The sequence below is a fragment of the Zingiber officinale genome, chromosome 4A (genome assembly GCF_018446385.1).
Source record: "Zingiber officinale cultivar Zhangliang chromosome 4A, Zo_v1.1, whole genome shotgun sequence".
In the NCBI taxonomy this organism is placed as follows: domain Eukaryota; kingdom Viridiplantae; phylum Streptophyta; class Magnoliopsida; order Zingiberales; family Zingiberaceae; genus Zingiber; species Zingiber officinale.
In genome coordinates, this window is record NC_055992.1 from 95,769,361 (window position 1) to 95,782,731 (window position 13,371).

Genomic DNA, 13,371 nt, shown 5'->3' on the forward strand with positions numbered 1-13,371 from the left:
ACATGAAGATTCAGCCAAGGAGGAAGAGGAGGAAGAAGAAGGGAAGATCAAGAGTCTCTCGTTTCATCTAATGAAAAATTAAATCCAAAAACCTATTTATATTCATCCAATGAATATCAAGAGTTTTTGTCTCTTTGTATTTCTTTTAATGGGTTGGATTATTATATTGAATTAACTATTAATTCAATAACCCAATAAGTATAATTCATTGGGGGCGTTTGGTTAAATGATGGGAATGACTATGGGTATGAGTTTGATAGTAGGGTGGAATGAGAATAGGAATGGAAATGAAACCCATCAAGTTATATGGGTTTGGTTGATTCCCATAAATTTAGTAATCATTCCCAAAATGTCATTCCCAAACCCACAATCCAAACACTATTTTTTACTATCATTCCATTCTTTCATTCCCAAACCCATCAACCAAACACTCCCTCATTTAATTCATTAATCCAATGTGTCTAATTTAAATTGGACTTAATCCAATGAATGAGCTCATTTGAATCTAACTCAATGAGTAATCTAAAAAGTTTAATCATTTTATAATTGATTATTAGGATTAATTACTAACAGACCGTACCGAGCTTCTAATGGCAAACTCAGGCGGCTTAGCAAAGAGTTTAGAGGCGAAAACAAGGAGCTGTTAAGTGGGGGCTTTCAAGGAAAACAAAGTCTTCGACTTTGATTTCTCAGTTCTTAATTAAAATATTAATCATCTAAAACGAAAGTATTAAAAAGAAATGCTCGACATCCCAAGAGAGATATGAACTTGTGAACTTCGACTAGTATCGATCCTTGAAATGTCTGCGGATAAATTTATGAGATCTGATCTTTGGACTGCTTTGTGTGATGTAAGGAATGATTTCTAAATATATATTGGTGGAATATATAATTTTCACTTATAAAATAAATGAAAATTATTCATCGCCACCAATATATATTTAAGGATCATTTCTTGGATTGTAAAAAGTAGTTCAGAGGATCCGGTATAATTTAGAGGGTAGATCCTCTGGACCGCTTTTTACGATTCAGGAGATGGTCCATAAATATATATTATCGGAATACATGATTCCCATTTATAAAATAGATGGAAATCATTCATCCTCATCAATGCATGTTTAGGGATCATCCCCTGGACTGTAAAAAACGATCCAGAGGATCCGATATAATTTAGAGGACAGATCCTCTAGATTATTTTTTATGGTCCAAGAGATGATCTCTAAATATATATTGATGGAGATGAATAATTTTTATCTAATTTAGAGGATAAATTTTTTGGATCATTTTTTACAATCCAAAAGGATCACCCCTAAATATGCATAAGTGGAAAACATGATGTCACTTATAAATTGAAAATCCATCGAAGTTGATTTTTCAGTGGCCTATAAATTGAAAACAAAAACATGGCATGTGGCAGGCAATCATTTGCTGTCCCAGAGGTTCTGTTGCTTCGATTGCCTCACTGTCACTGGTCCCTTCAATGGCCGCACTCGTCATGTGTCTCTCTCGTCTCCTTGAGCTGCCACTATCAGGCTCGCTTTATTCTCTTTCTAACTCACGCTCGTCGTGCTCTCGCTCTGCGATATTGCTGCTCACTCTCTGAGGCGAGCGAACTATACTCAGAGGAAAGAAGCAGGCGAAATGGAGAAAGCGCTGATGAAAGTCGCGAGCTTTTCCATTACGAAGAAAGCCAAAGCGGAGATTTCCTCCATGAGCGATGACTTCTCTGTAAGCGGAACCTTTCCTTTTTCGTTTTTTCTCCGATTTTCTCTGTGAGCCCTACCGGTTTCTTCGATCTCATGGAAGAAGCGATGTAAAAGAAGGCATTTTCGCCCAAATGTCGATCTTGCGCTGAGGAAGAGTAGTGTGCGTGTTGAGATCCAGGATGTTCCCTAGCCCAATCCAAGGGATTTTTTAGGTCATCTCGCGGATCAGATTTCCGACGTTCGCCACACTGCCGTGATGCTTGTGTCTTTTACATTCTGGTTTTTGCCCTTTTCTGGTTCATACAAGGGAGAAATCGCATGCACGCCTGCGTTTACCTTCTTTAATCCGATCTTTTCTCGATTGATGTCTTATGATGATCTGGTCTTGACTTCATCAGCGCTTTTCAAGCACAGTGGAGGAGAAGGCTAAGTGGCTCTTTGAGAAGCTGAAAGGTGAGGGATTCTATACCATTGCTTTCCCATCAATTTTCAACTTCCTTGTTGCTGTAAGGCACCAAGATCTTTCTTATTTTTTTTTGTAATTCCGATTCATTTCGAGATATGCTACAGATGCTCAATCCTTCACCTATCACGTAACTTTCCTTGTCAACTTTTTTAGTGATTATCTAATACAAGGTAGAGTGTAGCTTTCGTTGGTTGAAATGTCCTTTTGCTTTAAGAACCCCAACTACTGATTGCTTGATTTCCACGATAGCTTGCCCTTTCTGCTAAAGTTAGTTTTGTTTTTGTTAATCTATCATTTTTCTCTCACTGGATTCTGTAGTATCTGTGTTTTCATATTTGATAGTTTCTTCACTTGGAGTTTTGAGATGTTTCTCATAGAGATATTACTGATTAAACAAATTTTACCATACGACATTGTAAATTTACAGCAGAGTGCTTTATTAGTATGATCTTGTTTGAACTACTTGTTGATGTTGGATTAGGGTTGGTGGATAATCATATTTTCGATGTTTAAACCAGTATAGGCTTTATAGGCTTCAATAATTACTAACTTCTAAAATTACTACAAAACTGAATGAAATAGCAGTCTCTACGTCGCAATATACTCATACATGGCTTTACCCTATCACATATAATACCTACGTATGTGCATGTAACATGAAATGCATTGCTTTAATCTTTGATTAGGGTCACCCAAACTATATTAGCTTTTTTTGTTTAACTCAACATGATCTTTGGGAATAAACCAGAAATCGAGATGTTTGTTATAATCCAAATAGAGATGATTAACCAAAAATTGATCTGTTGGCAAAAAATTATTATGTTAGATGGAGAGGAATGTTATTTAATATGTTAAAGAGAAGCTAAACCTTATTGACTTTGGTGTGAGTTTATGTCGATAACTACAAAAATCACAATGATGATTAAGTCTCTTGAAAAGGAACACCAATTATACATAATTGTGCTCTGATTTTTTTTCCCCAACTTAGAATTTACGGCGTTTGTACTTGTAATCTAGTAAGTGGCTGGTGAATTATTTTTCTTACAGAATGTCAATACTCCTGTATATGCACTATATGGCAATCCGATCGGATGCCATCCATTGTCAGCTTACGCAAATACTACGTTACCTATGCTCATAGCATTCACGGGCATCAATACTGGAATGTAGTTCTTTTCTTGTATTCCTTTTCTTTAAAATAAACTTTTGATGAACTATTATCTATAATTGGCGTTTATCGTATGTTACACATGTATGCTCCATGGACCATGGTAAATTGAATATCTCGTGCTTATGTGCAGATATAATGAATTCATTGGATATCTTTGTTTAGAAGTGTACTGACATTTAAACCTTGATCATTTTAGATTTATGGGATTAATTATCATATGGATTGGCCCGCTGTCTTTAAAGACCAATTTTGCTTTGGCATTCTGGTTGATTAGCAAATTCCATAGTTTTAGGATTCCCTTTTACTGATTGAATCAAAGGAAGCCTAAAATTTTACATGTCCTCTTTTCAGTGATCTCTACAATCTATTTCACACTCAAATTTTCTCTGTCAATGGTCATGTATGTTGAAATGCCCTATGTGCGCGGGCTGTCAATTTTCCATCAATCTCAACTATCTTGAATTGCGATACCAATAATTGAAGTTTCACTTTAGTTCTTATAGTTTACACTGTCGATATGCAACTTGAGACAACCCCAAATTGTTGCGACTAACATGCATGGCTACATGTTAATTTCCAACTTTATTTTCTTCTCAATCTTTGTGATTATCTTTTTTGCCGTAATTTACTATAAACATGGTTGGAACGGAACTTGGTTGAAGTCCCCCATTACCACAATTTGATGAAGAGTGTCTATTGAGTCATTAGACTAGTTGCTCGGTAGTTTTTTTTACATTGTGCCACATGTTAATAACTTAACAAGTTGCTTGTGAGTGTATGATGACTTTCGTATTCGAATTTGCAAATCTCCAGCAAAGTTTACGATGACTAATTTGGCTTTCATTACTAGTCAACCTCCAATATCGTATTTGTATTTAACTAAACCACAGCAAAAGGATGTATTTATTGGTTCATTGTGGTCTTATTTTCTACAGGCAAACCACCGAAATCTCTACCCGATCTCCTCCGCGAATATGGCCTACCCCAAGGCCTTTTTCCCAGGAACATCATATGCTACGAGTTCGATGAATCAACATCAAAGTTGATTGTTCACCTTCCTTCCGCTTGTGAGATCAGCTTCAAAGATTCTTCAGTGCTGCGATATGCTAAGCGCGTCAAGTGTACTCTATCAAGAGGGAAGTTGTCGGGAATAGAAGGCTTGAAGACGAAGGTCCTGGTTTGGGTCAAAGTTACCCAAGTGGGTGTGGAAAGCTACAAGTCAGACAAGATCTGCTTCATGGCTGGTGTGAAGAAACTAAGATCCAAGGATGCTTACGATATGCCTCGTGATTCTATCAAGGTCGACGAGTTTTGAGGTCGGTACCGGATCATGTTGTCTTCCTGATTCTTTCAGTTGGAACTCATGTTTGGAATTGCAAAGTTTGCGAGATCTACATAGTTGTTTAAACTCGACAATGGTTGAACGTTTTACATGAATTATGTTCTCAAATACTGCATCAGCAAATGGTTCACTGATCTACACCTATCGGATATGCAATTTGTTAATCTTTTATATTATCTAAATCTATTGTTAATGAAGATGAATCTATACAATGAATTAGTTAGTAAAGATAAACTTAAATAAAATTTACGTTTCGAGTATTTGAAGAATAAATAGGATTGATAAAATTTTCCATCTAAACTCGAGAATAAGCTAGTAAAAGAAATGATAGAGGATCAAATTCATTCTATATTTTCTCTTAACACCAAGTATTGAGTTTATGTCGATGTATAAGTCACTAAAGTAAATCGAAAATCACTTACCATTAGTAAAATATTTTTAAATCAATCATCTATTAAAAAAATTATTTATTTTTTTATTCGCAAAAAGATAAGACTCTGTTCTTACCTAGTTTAAAAACTGAGAAAATATCCTGGCCGGGGACAGAATTCATTCTATATTTATCACATGGAAAACGATACTAAAAATAATATGCATTTAAGTACTTAAAATTGAGGCAATATTGGATACAATGTGATTTGGACGGTGGCGGAATTCCGTCCGTCCAATCTGTGGTTGGAGAAAATGGATGGCCTCGATCACTTATTCACAGTGTCGCCATTTTGTAGTGGACTCACATGGTATCCGCTATTTATGAGAGAGAGAGAGGGGGGAGAGAGAGAGGATAGAGCTGGAGTCGTTGCATTCCTGTCGCTTGCTTCTCTCTGGAGGTCAAGTTTCGAAGTCGGCCCGCCCAGGCAACTCTGTTTTGGCAGCGAGAGCCCAGACTGTCGATTTGTAGTTGGATTGATCCCGGTAAGCTTCGTATGTGTAATTGAAGGGGAAAAAAGGTTTCCTTTTTTAATCTCGTTTGACTTGATCGGATGTTTCAGAACCCATTTTCTCCGATGGGAAAAAGTGATTCTTGTGCCAAAAGTTGTGATCTTTGATGGAATTCGGTTTTCTTGTGCGATGGATCATGTGTGATTGTTGCTGTTGGGGATTTGATTTGGCGAGTACTCCGCGCGTCGTTGGTCGGTTGGTTGTTTGATTAGGGTTTCTTCTTTTTTGAGGAAATGAACTTTTGTCATGCGCTAAATATACTATCTTGGTTACTGGATCGCTTTCCCACGCTGTTTTGGGAATGCGATCTGGATTTTTGTGTTATTTCGTCAATCGAACTAGGTTTTCTTTGGAGGTTCAGGATTGTATAGCTTTTGCTTTTAGTAGCAGCCTCAAGAACTACTATGTTTTGGGAATATTTGAGTCTCTAGGTTACATTTTGCTAAATGAACTTAAGCTCAATTCTATTGTGGGGATGCCATGGTGCGAGTAGCAGACAATCCTGAAGAAAAAAAAAAGACTACGGTGGAGTAGTTGGGAAGAATGATTATATTAGTTATGTAAGTTGCTATCAGATATGAGAATGTTATACATCTCAAGACTCTCAGCGTATTCACAGACTAGAGTTGTTATTATTATTATTTTTTTTTTATGAACACAAACATTATTATTTGTCACCAGTGGCAGTCAGAGCTCAGTTCTCTTCAAATATATAATTCCACTAATTTAAGAATTTTTGCCACTGAAATTCTCTATTGATAATACCACAGTTTGAAGGATCAGGAAGAAGCGATAGGGGAGGGGGTAAATATCGCTTGTTAAAACTTTTTCTTTTTGTACCGATTTGTAAAACAAGAATCAAAGCGGCAGCGGAATATAAAAGTAAAAACAATACAGATGACTCAGATGGTTACTTGGTTCAGAGCCTATGTTGACTCCTACTCCAAGACCCGCGATCCTTGATCGCACCGTTTGACAATCCACTATAATTTTTCTTTCCGAAATCTTTCGTAAAGAAGCAATGCGTACAATATAAAGAATGTAAGATAGTAGCACACTACTATCTTTTGGAAATTAAAACAATGCAAGCTTTAACTAAAGTTATATCGACACCAGGTAGAAGATGAAGCTCGGTCTACACTTATGAATGGAGCAGCTTGCTTGTGAAGATGAAGCACAAAATAGCAGAACGAACAGGAGCTTTGCACACTTGAAAAACGATGCCTTATCTCAGACCTTAAGCTTTGCTTATATAAGCTTTTATCAGTCGACTGATAAACTGGTCGGTCGATTGATCGGTTCGGTTAACTGAACCTCCTAGCGGTCGACTGAACTGCTTTATTTCCTTCTTCGTCGAGATCTGATCTTCGTGCAATTATGAGCAATTAATGTTTGGTCGATTGATCTCCTTGATCGGTTGACTGATCAGTACAGTTTCCTGTTCACCGAGATTCTTTATTAATGAGCCTTTAATTGCATTTAATGTTTGGTCAACCAATCCCTGGGTTCGATCAACTGATCAGGCTGGCTTCCAACTTTGTTTCTGATTGATATGATCCTTGCTACGTTGACTTGTTTCGGTCAACTGATCTGTTGGTTCAGTCAGTCGATCAGTCAATATACCAACTTTGCTGTTGACTTGATCTCTGCTTTATATCAAGCTGGTTTGGTCGACCGATCCATAGGTTCAATCGACCGATCATGCCGAATCTGCAAAACAAAATTAAGATAAATGCTCCTGCAAAACAAAGGTAAGACAGTAATATAAGATGCATGAGTAGTAAATGACAGTAGAACTGTCTTGATCTCAACTTAGAAACTTTCTTGGTTTCTTCAGTTGGATCAACGACCTAAGGTTTATTTCTTTGCGGAATACCATCCTCACTGTCGCTCTTCTCCAGTTGCTTACCTCAACTTACCTGCCAAACATTGGTCCTCCAGACTTGTTTGGACTTTTGCTACTTAGCATCGGATAGGCTCACCGGCACTTGCTCTCGATCTTCGGTCCTCCAGACCTATCGAGCTTATCTGCTAAGTGTCGGGTCCTCTCGACCCACTTGGGCATTTGCTTGGCCTTCATGATCTGTTAAGACTTTCCCGATCGAGTAAACATCCTGCACACTTAGTTAACTTGTTAGATCACAACAAGACTTAACTTGAACTTTGACAACATTAAAACTCAGGTTCGATTTTGGTTCACCAACACAGTTAACATTGCATGAGACCATGTATAACCATTGATCCTTTTTGTATTTGACACACTTCACATTGATTGCAAAATTTCTACAACTGAAATGAACTGAAAGATAAAAGAAGGCATTCCTGCTTTTTTTATTTCTTCTTTTTAAGAGAGGGTAAATTTTATTGACCAACATATTTCCTGTTTAGTTCAGGATCTGATTCCTATAGGAAGTTACATTACTTAGTTGCTCTGCTCACAAACCTTCTGCTGTTTACATTTTGACTCTTATTGTAAATGGTATTTTCTTGAAAACAAAATTCTAAATTTGTTTATATACTTATTGTTCTCTTATCATTATTTAGTTGTTGATTCCAGAATTTATACTGGGTTAATTCGGTGATAATATGATTTTCTATTACAATTATTGTGATTTAGCTGATATGTTTGATTTGTCTATTTGGCAACTCCCTTTCCACAGTATTATAGGGGAAACTATCATAATTTATTTTTAGTTAAGAAGATTATAGAAGTATTAGGGATCAGCTTGAATGACTTTTCACATTTGGTCGACACTATGTTCAAAGTAAAAAAGTTCTATTTTAGATTGGGCATGCGTCAAAAATGAACTTTTCAACTCCAAGAGATGACTTAAGGATGTTGTGAGTTTGTTACTTCAGCCTTTAGAGAACATCCCCATTTTGATAGAACTCTGTTTATCGACTAATTTATTCCAATATTCTAATTATCTAAGGAGCTTATATTTGCCTTCGCTTATTGCTACTTTGTGTTATATCATACAAATTGTTGTAAGTATTTTGCGACTGATGGACTGCTATCTGGATGTCTTTGTATTGTACACCAGTGCAACTTATATATTCTTTCTCAATCTTTCCCTGCTTTTAGATGTTGTCCGTCTCATTTTCTATGAACATACATCCATATATAGGAGGCTCAAATGGCATATGAAGATAAAATAATGGCTAGTCATTGCTCTTCTCCAAAAATCATGGCACCAGATATCTCAAATGCCAACAAGGTAGTTTGCCCAGATTCAGAACTAGACCCAGTTAATCCACTTAACCTGCAAGCAGGGTCCTTGCATGGACCTGTGGCAATCTTTTGGGATATTGAGAACTGTCCTGTTCCAAATGATGTTCGCCCTGAAGATGTTGCTGGGAACATTAGAATGGCATTGCGGCTGCACCCTGTCATTAGAGGAGCTGTGACAATGTTTTCTGCTTATGGGGATTTCAATGCCTTCCCTCGAAGGCTAAGGGAAGGCTGCCAAAGGACTGGGGTTAAACTAGTAGATGTTCCAAATGGGCGTAAAGATGCTGCTGACAAAGCTATCTTAGTTGAAATGTTTCTTTTTGCACTTGATAACCGACCACCGTCATCAATCATGCTAATCTCTGGGGATGTTGATTTTTCTCCAGCTTTGCACATACTTGGTCAGCGTGGTTACACTGTAATCCTTGTAATTCCTTCTGGAGTTGGTGTTTCCTCAGCGCTTGTTAATGCTGGGCAATTTGTTTGGGACTGGCCTAGTGTAGCACGAGGTGAAGGTTTTGTTCCTGTGAACTCTTATATGCCTGGTGTTACTGATTTCACTCCATGTCTTAGTAGTTATGGCATAGGAGAGATCCAAAATATTCAGAATGACGAGGAGGCAATTGTTTACAGAGGAATCTCTCAACGTGAATATGGTAGGGAATCAAAAATTGGCCGAGACTTTTGCCACAACTCTACCTATACATCTGGAGGACTTGGTAAAAATTCATATTCATTTAATGAATACAACAGTGGCAACTTAGTTGGCGGTTCTTTTATTTCATCAAGATCCCAAAGCCTACCCTCAGGCTTAAATGAAGGTGCGGGAGTAGATCACAATGCCAGCGAACAAGCGTGGTGGGTTCAGCCAGGGGACCTTCAGGGTCTGAAGGGTCAAATAGTGAAGCTGCTTGAGATGTCCGGTGGGAGTATGCCTCTTGCACGTGTTCCTTCAGAGTATCTAAAGTTCTTTGGCCGACCACTCTATAAGGCAGAGTATGGAGTATGTAAGCTGGTGCACCTCATTGAGAAAATGGCTGATTCATTATTTGTGGTGGGCAAGGGACATAACAAGCTGTTGTGCCTACGCAACAGTGATGCAAGGAGGTTTCCTGTAAGACCATCTACGACGATGAAGGATAAGAAGGGAAAACAAGTAATAGAGGAAAACATGGAGTTAATCACCCCTCCTCATTCAGGTTATTCATCTGATGAGTTCTCAGACGAAGAGAAGAATGATGATAATCTTTTAGGTGCTGATGAGTTTGTGGATCAACTTCAATGTATTAGACAAGAAGTACAAGAGCTTCTCATTTGCTACTCATGTCCAGTTCCCCTTAGTGCATTTCAAGCTCTATACAAGCAGCGATACAAGAAGGACGTCGACTTGAGAAGCTTTGGAGTAGATAGTCTGGAAGAACTAATGGGAAAAATAAAAGATGTTGTGGCATTGGTTGTGGATCAAGCTAGCAAGAAGTTGTTTCTTGTACTGAACTTTACAATCGGATGAAATCAAAGGTTTGTGGTTAGTCATCTCTATAATTGTTATCATATCATCAATCTGTAGGCTGTGTTCGGCTCTACATCAGCTGGTCATCTTCTCTTTTTCTTTTTTCACAAACACTCCGGTTATGCACTTGTGCTTCCTCTCCTCGCCTATATGGCACCTTTTCTTCTAGTGTCTGTAAAGTCTGCGAAGGTGAGGAAACTACATTTGGTGCGTGTATTAGTTGAAGAAGCTCCTTATTTTTCATGAGCTTTACTGTCCCTCCTGTTTGTTGTGTACTCTTGGCAATGTGAAGAAGGGGAATGAAAAAAGTAGATTTGTTGTGTTTTGAATTGCTTTATATATTAGTTCAATCCTCTATCTATTTATTCTGAACTACTACTAAAACCTCTGGCTGTGAATTCAGACATCTCTTGATCGGAAATCAGTATGATGTTGATGTATTCAGTTGCTTGCAGAGGTGAAGAATGAGAAGAAAAAAACAACAGTCGAGAACATCTCTAATCTCTACTCAATTGGCTGCCCAGTGATGAAAATATTGCAAGAATATCTCTAGTCGAACTCACAAACAAATAAGTTACAAAGGGTGGATAAGGTTCTTTACTTGTTGAGAGTCCCCATCTTATCTTTTTCCCCTATCGCTATATCCTTTCTCCACCTCATTTAAATCCTAAGCTCCACCCATTTTTTTTTGCTCATATATACTTCACTTCCATTTCCACAGTACCTGTGAATCCATTGTTCTTGAGCTTGAAGCAGCAAGCGGATGCACCGTGGTATTATTTGTAAAAGGGAGTGAGTAGGGGGGGAATGGAGCAGAACCAGCCGCCGCCGCCAGGGGCGGGGCCTTACCAGGTGGCGGCTGCGGGGCCGTTCCAGCACCTGCTGCAGCAGCAGAACCAGCAGCTTCAGGTGTTCTGGAACTACCAGCGGCAGGAGATGGAAACGGCGGCGGAGTTCAAGAACCAGCAGCTGCCGCTGGCGCGCATCAAGAAGATCATGAAGGCGGACGAGGACGTGCGGATGATCTCGGCGGAGGCGCCCATCCTGTTCGCCAAGGCCTGCGAGCTGTTCATCCTCGAGCTGACCATCCGGTCCTGGCTGCACGCGGAGGAGAACAAGCGGCGCACGCTGCAGAAGAACGACATCGCCGCCGCCATCGCCCGCACCGACATCTTCGACTTCCTGGTGGACATCGTCCCCCGCGACGACCTTGCTGCTGCGGCCGGCGCCAAGGATGATGGCGCCCTCGGCCCTGGCGGTGGCGCTGCCGCCCCCGGCGTACCCTACTATTACGCTCCGCCGCCGCCGGCGCTCATGATGGGACAGCCCGCGGACATGTACATGCATCGCCAGGCGTGGCCGCACATGTGGCAGCCGCAGGAGGACGGCGGCGAGCAGGGCATCGATGCGCAGGGATTCGACTCGCCGCCGGCTCCACCTGGTCCCAAGTAACTAATTAAAACAGAATAACAGATCGATGAATCGATGTATGCTAAGAGAAATTGAATATTGTTCAATATTATTCCCTTTTAATACGATCGATGGATCGAATAATATAAAAATATGTTTTGTTTTTATTGTTTTGTTTAAGCTTAAAAATAACCCGAGAAATGGTGTGACCCACATATTAACCCGAACATCGCGTGAAATTCATTGTCTAAATATTACACTGGAGAGAGGAAAAAAAAGATATATTATATAGTGATCCGGTGGTAAAGGCAGGGGATCATCGTTGGCGAAAGGTCAACGACACGTGGAGGTCAAAGGTCAAGAGATTTAACTCTAAAACCCGGCCGACCGGGCGAAGCAGGCCAACCGACTGGACGAAGCGGGCCGACCGGCCGTGAATCCCCCGAGACGAATGAAAGACAACTCGACTAGGGGTCGGATTTCCGATGCTCACAGTAAAAAGGTTTCAGGGCCGAGCGGGCTGTCCGTTCGGCCGGTGCATAATGCAACAAAGACATGCAGGAGCAATCTCATCCGAGCATATGACCGAGGCAGAAGTATGCCCGCCGAGCGGCCTAACCACTCGGCCCTGGAACAGACAGGAAGCGCAAGAGGACAAAAGATACAGGGGATAACATCATCCTCGAGACGTCTGCCGCTGACAGGTAGCAAGGTTGGCGGCCGAGCCGTACATAGGATCATACGGTGGAAGCTTCCACTATCACATCCGGGATATGCTCGGACGATTGCGGAATAGCGCCAGAGGTACTTTTCTGATAGGGGCTCGTTCAGGTATGTTTGGGGGAAGCGTGCACACATAGAGAAGCGTGCCCGCGCCTCCCCGGGGTCCTATATAAAGACCCCCAAACGCCGACGAAGGTAGGCGAAAATCTCTACTGTAGCCACAGTTACGTTGCCTCTCTCGTTGCCTGACTTGAGCGTCGGAGGGCCGTCGTCGGGAAATCCCTCCCGGCTCGGCTTCTTTGCAGGTTCGTCGGAGATCTACACCACCAGTCGGAGACAGCGAAGCGTGTCACGTCCCCAGTGTCCGTCGACTAAGAACTCGGACAGGATCATATAGTAAAAAATAAATATTCAAATTTAATAAAATAATATTTTTATTCTAAATTATATATTTTGGGAAAATGAAGTTTGTGTGATGTGAAATTGTGAATGAGAATTAATTTGGGAATTTGTTTAACGGGCGGTTCATACTTATATCTCAGGTGGCACCGAAGGACCCTATCTACGTGGACACATGTGGGGGCCACACCACGTGGGCGTGCCCTGTCAGGCGCTATTATTCTCTTTTAATACGTTTTGATAAATCGAATAATATAAAAATATTAACATTTAAATTCCAGTTTAAAAAATAATATGTGATAAAATATGTTGATAAAACAATATTAACATATAAAAATATATCAACATAATTATGTAAAAATATTCAAAGTTCTACTTCGACATACAAATGACTCCTGACTAATTAAATAAAATATTCTAGATTTAAATTTGATTAGAAAAAAAATATTGAATAGGTTCGAATTCAGCTC

At 39.8% G+C, this 13,371-nt stretch overlaps 3 protein-coding genes across 5 annotated transcripts; all 3 read left to right on the forward strand.

Moving 5' to 3' along the window:
- The first annotated feature begins 1,475 nt into the window (after positions 1-1,475).
- LOC121970255 (uncharacterized protein At5g01610-like) lies at positions 1,476-4,808 on the forward strand. Its single transcript, XM_042520849.1, has 3 exons — positions 1,476-1,728; positions 2,105-2,159; positions 4,279-4,808. The coding sequence occupies exons 1-3, from the start codon at positions 1,642-1,644 to the stop codon at positions 4,656-4,658; spliced, it is 522 nt and encodes a 173-aa protein (XP_042376783.1). The 5' UTR covers positions 1,476-1,641; the 3' UTR covers positions 4,659-4,808.
- A 591-nt stretch (positions 4,809-5,399) lies between these two features.
- LOC121970256 lies at positions 5,400-10,698 on the forward strand. Of its 3 annotated transcripts, none has more exons than XM_042520850.1 (2): positions 5,400-5,600; positions 8,756-10,698. In XM_042520850.1, the coding sequence occupies exons 1-2, from the start codon at positions 5,439-5,441 to the stop codon at positions 10,367-10,369; spliced, it is 1,776 nt and encodes a 591-aa protein (XP_042376784.1). In that variant the 5' UTR covers positions 5,400-5,438; the 3' UTR covers positions 10,370-10,698. The 3 variants fall into 3 exon arrangements, with proteins under 3 accessions (XP_042376784.1, XP_042376786.1, XP_042376785.1); XM_042520852.1 differs by having other exon boundaries at positions 5,464-5,600; positions 8,713-10,698; XM_042520851.1 differs by having other exon boundaries at positions 5,465-5,600; positions 5,678-10,698.
- A 117-nt stretch (positions 10,699-10,815) lies between these two features.
- LOC121970258 (nuclear transcription factor Y subunit C-1-like) lies at positions 10,816-11,946 on the forward strand. Its single transcript, XM_042520853.1, has 2 exons — positions 10,816-10,961; positions 11,091-11,946. Exon 2 carries the CDS (start codon positions 11,177-11,179, stop codon positions 11,819-11,821), a length of 645 nt encoding a protein of 214 aa, XP_042376787.1. The 5' UTR covers positions 10,816-10,961; positions 11,091-11,176; the 3' UTR covers positions 11,822-11,946.
- Positions 11,947-13,371: the final 1,425 nt, after the last annotated feature.

What these genes read in the sequence shown, in the direction of transcription:
- LOC121970258 (XM_042520853.1), top strand. Translation starts at nt 11,177, where the DNA reads ATGGAGCAGAACCAGCCGCCGCCGCCAGGGGCGGGGCCTTACCAGGTG.
- LOC121970255 (XM_042520849.1), top strand. Translation starts at nt 1,642, where the DNA reads ATGGAGAAAGCGCTGATGAAAGTCGCGAGCTTTTCCATTACGAAGAAA. An exon ending in CCATGAGCGATGACTTCTCT is followed by an intron (nt 1,729 to 2,104) that starts GTAAGCGGAACC and finishes TGACTTCATCAG; the next exon opens with CGCTTTTCAAGCACAGTGGA. An exon ending in GCTCTTTGAGAAGCTGAAAG is followed by an intron (nt 2,160 to 4,278) that starts GTGAGGGATTCT and finishes TATTTTCTACAG; the next exon opens with GCAAACCACCGAAATCTCTA.
- LOC121970256 (XM_042520850.1), top strand. Translation starts at nt 5,439, where the DNA reads ATGAGAGAGAGAGAGGGGGGAGAGAGAGAGGATAGAGCTGGAGTCGTT. An exon ending in TTGTAGTTGGATTGATCCCG is followed by an intron (nt 5,601 to 8,755) that starts GTAAGCTTCGTA and finishes ATCCATATATAG; the next exon opens with GAGGCTCAAATGGCATATGA.